This window comes from Poecilia latipinna, unplaced genomic scaffold (genome assembly GCF_001443285.1).
Source record: "Poecilia latipinna isolate Pla-1442-1.1 unplaced genomic scaffold, P_latipinna-1.0 Scaffold417, whole genome shotgun sequence".
Classification (NCBI taxonomy): domain Eukaryota; kingdom Metazoa; phylum Chordata; class Actinopteri; order Cyprinodontiformes; family Poeciliidae; genus Poecilia; species Poecilia latipinna.
The window spans coordinates 23,993-27,601 of record NW_015113033.1 but is presented as its reverse complement, the minus strand read 5'-3'; the positions used below and the strand labels follow the sequence as shown (position 1 = coordinate 27,601).

Sequence of the window (3,609 nt, the reverse complement as noted above, 5' to 3'; positions counted from 1 at the left end):
TATATATATATAGTTTTTTCATTTATGTTCGAAACTTAGTGAGTTAAGCTAATCTGTTACATAACTGAATCATGTCTCTCAATATTTTGGTCTTTTTTAACGGTTCTGGTTTTTATTTCTTCATCCATGTTTTTCCATGTCACCTGGAGTTTTGTAACAGAAAACAATAATCTAAAAATTATATTCTTTTTCTTGAAATAAATGCAATAAATATAGTTTTTTTTAATCATATAATTTTTAATGTATATTTTTAGACTGAACAGGACAGAGAACACAAATAACACAGGACATTGTTTTACCAGTACAAGTTGTGTTTAAGTTGTGTTTGATTGTAACTTGAATTAAATTCCCTGAAATCCGGGAACTGTTCCTGTTTTTTCACCTTCATCTCCTCAAAACAAAGGTATGAAACCAAATGTGTGAAATGTTTTGGATCTGGTTTGGAGAATACATTTTCATACATTTTATTCTAAGACCAACTGCGCCACTGTGCAGCCCTCACCATTTGGTCTGAATGTAAAATAGTTTCACTCTTTCTCTGCTGGATTTTTTCTGTCTTTTTTCCCTTCTTGGATATAACCCATAATGCAACTGTCTTATTTAGGTGAACGGTGGTTGTGTGGGACATTACATGCATATTTCAGAGTTATTTCAAGCACCTATTACTAGCTATTCTTGTATTTAGCTTTGCATGGATCACTTTTAGCATTTCTCAGTTTTAAAATGCACTGGGTTAGATTATAAGGTTAAACAATTGTTCCATTGTGACAACTCTTCAGTTAATAGTTTGCAACTTTTGTAGTTTGATGTCTACGGGCTGATATAACTATATCTTTATTCATGACAACAGTTCTGGATTCATCTTCACAAAGCAATTATCCCTGACCTATTAGTCACATTCTTAGAGCTAAAAATGTGTGTGTGTTTGGAAATTTATGTCACGCTCACAAGTTGAAGGAAGTTGCAATGAATCCAATAAAAAAAGTGAGTTTTATTGAGGAAAATATCTTTTTATGAAATGCCTTTAAATATCTCATGCAACAATGTCATAATAAATATTTTAAAAATTATTTTGTACTGTTGTATATATTTTACATCATGCTAATTTGGCATTTCCACAGAGTTGTGTAAACATTTAACTGTACCATATCTGTCCTGGTATCACTTCTCTGGTGTTTCTGATGAAAGGTGAGTAGATGAACCGCAGCTCTTATTGACACATTCAGATATCAACTAGGAATCAGTAAAGCAGATATGAGTCTGTCCACTAGGGGACAGTCTGTATTAAGAGAGGAAAAATTCTAAAACTTTAAAAACCTTTTGACTCGTTATATCCTCTCTATGCCCGGATTCAGAAAAATGCTGTGCGCAAGGACTGAGATCACGCAGAGATAACAGCGTCACAATAATCAGTATTTATTCAAGACAGATGCATACTATCACCAGAAAAGCACATCACATAACATCAGAAACCTCAGAGCACAAACAACACATGAATTTACCTGAGAGGGGGAAAAGGACAAAAGTTGGAAACAACAAACAAAAAGCAAAGACGTCTTTGGAGAAATTGCAAAGAGCAAAATCTAATTTGTTACTCTGTGTGGAAAGTTTTATCTTGTATTTAATTTATTAAAATACGGCGTATCTTTGCTCATCCAACCAGGACCTGTCTCTAACCCTTTTTAAAGTTAGAAAATCCCTGCAATTTGTTCACAAGATCAAACACCAGTTTCTCCATTGTCTAAATAAAGTGGAAGGAGAGCTTCTCCAAACTCCTGCTGGTTTATGGCTTTCACAGATCAGTGTGAAAAGCTGGAACTTCCTACTGATTGCTACTGAGGGCAGATCAAAGATCTTGGCAAACAATCTGCCTTAACTACAGGAAAAATAAAGGTCAATAGGCCAGAATAAGTTATAAATTTTAAAACTATAATTAGGCTATTTCAATCAAGTCATGTTAAATTTTATTATTAAGCTATAAGCTAGTTTTAATATCTGTTAAGATTCTGGCTATTTTCATTAACTGTGCAAGCTGATATTTTGCTAATTATATTCTTAAACATAAGGAAATCTTAGAATCATAATATATTTTGATGTCATCTGGGCTTTTTTTGACCACTTGTAGAGTATAACATGGAAAGTAAAAATTAGATATAAATGAATTTGCATACACATTATTTTATATATTACTTGTGTAACTTGTAACTTCACCAATTTCAAACTGTTTGATGTTTTTGCCCTCAAATTTGAAAAAAAGCTGCCTTTGCAAAAAAGAAAAAAAAGAAAAAAGTGTATTTTAATTTTCAAGCAGCTTATAATAATAAACCTTAGCAGAAAATTTTATTTATTCTTTGAACTGCATTTTTGTTTTCTTGCTTTTTCCACCAGAGGCTTTATCTGTCATTTTCTCTTTACTATAAGGGTTTCAGGGAAACAGGAATTCACTTTCATTTTGGCTTTCTTGATTCAGGCTGTAAATATACCACAAGTAAAGTTCTGCAGAATATGATAGGTCATGGGAGGGTTTGTGTTGTTTTCAGAGATGAGATATCCACAGAGGAAACTCAGTAGAGAACCTTGAAAATATTTGCTGACATTACTTTACTGAGGGAGTATTAATGTTTTTTTAAAAGCAGTTTATTAAAGTCAAAATATATTGTCGAGAAAAGTCGAGCTCATCCCACTTCCCCATGCTGGAGATTTTAGTTTAATAGTAACAATTAATCTGGTTGTTATTGTGTCCTGCAAACTGCTTGAATTCTACTCTTTTCTATTTAATCATTAATAATTATAGTCAGGCAGAAAGAGAGTCATGGAACAGGAAGAGCAGGTTTCCTGAAGAAAGAGGAAGTTTCCAGCCTGCATGTGTATAAAAATAGTTCAGAGTGCTCCTTATTTCAAAGCCTTAAAAGTTTAAAGAATAAAATCTAAACATTTTGAGTAATTGGATAAAACCCAGAGTAAAATACTTAAATTAATAATGATAACTTATAATTAAGCCAATAATTAATATTGGTTTAACCAGTGGTTGATATTGGTTTGATTATAAAAATATTTGCACTTACTCTTATACTTTTGGAAGTACTTACAGATAAAACAAGTAACTGTAACATGGTATCAAATAATTAGAATAATGGATTATTCTTGGTTTCTTTTCAGAAATGTCTGTAATAACTCACATCATGATTATAATAAGAGTAACTAATAAGTAATGGTTATTATAAAATTATAAATGAATGCTAAATCAGAGAAACTAAAAGGTTGTAAATTTGATTTTAACCTTGAACTTGAAATGGTGTAAAATGTGTAACTGTAACTAAAGGTCACTGTTGTGTTAGAGGTAGATGGTAGGTGAAAAGTCAGGGAGAAAGAGGAATTGATAGGAGAGCGGAGGTGACTAAGGCCTTATTGCTAAACTTAAAACTTACCTAAGAAAAGGTTAGACACAAGAGAGCTGTTGAGCAACTCGGGGACATTAGAACAGACATCAGGTCATGTCCAAAGATGGATATGAGATTATCGGTCCAAGCAGTCAGCCAATGAGACAGGCACAGCAACAAAGCTAGCCAATGCAAATGCACCAAAAGGGTGGACAAATCCTTTAAGGTG

At 32.6% G+C, this 3,609-nt stretch overlaps 1 protein-coding gene across 1 annotated transcript in view; it reads left to right on the top strand.

Annotated features, from left to right (window-relative positions):
- The window catches only part of LOC106950679 (interferon-induced very large GTPase 1-like), a 38,823-nt gene extending 37,444 nt beyond the window's left edge, over nucleotides 1-1,379 (top strand). The window contains exon 13 of the mRNA XM_015037690.1: nucleotides 1,356-1,379. Coding sequence (XP_014893176.1) covers nucleotides 1,356-1,379 — 24 coding nt within the window. The remainder of the gene's footprint in view (nucleotides 1-1,355) is intronic.
- Nucleotides 1,380-3,609: the final 2,230 nt, after the last annotated feature.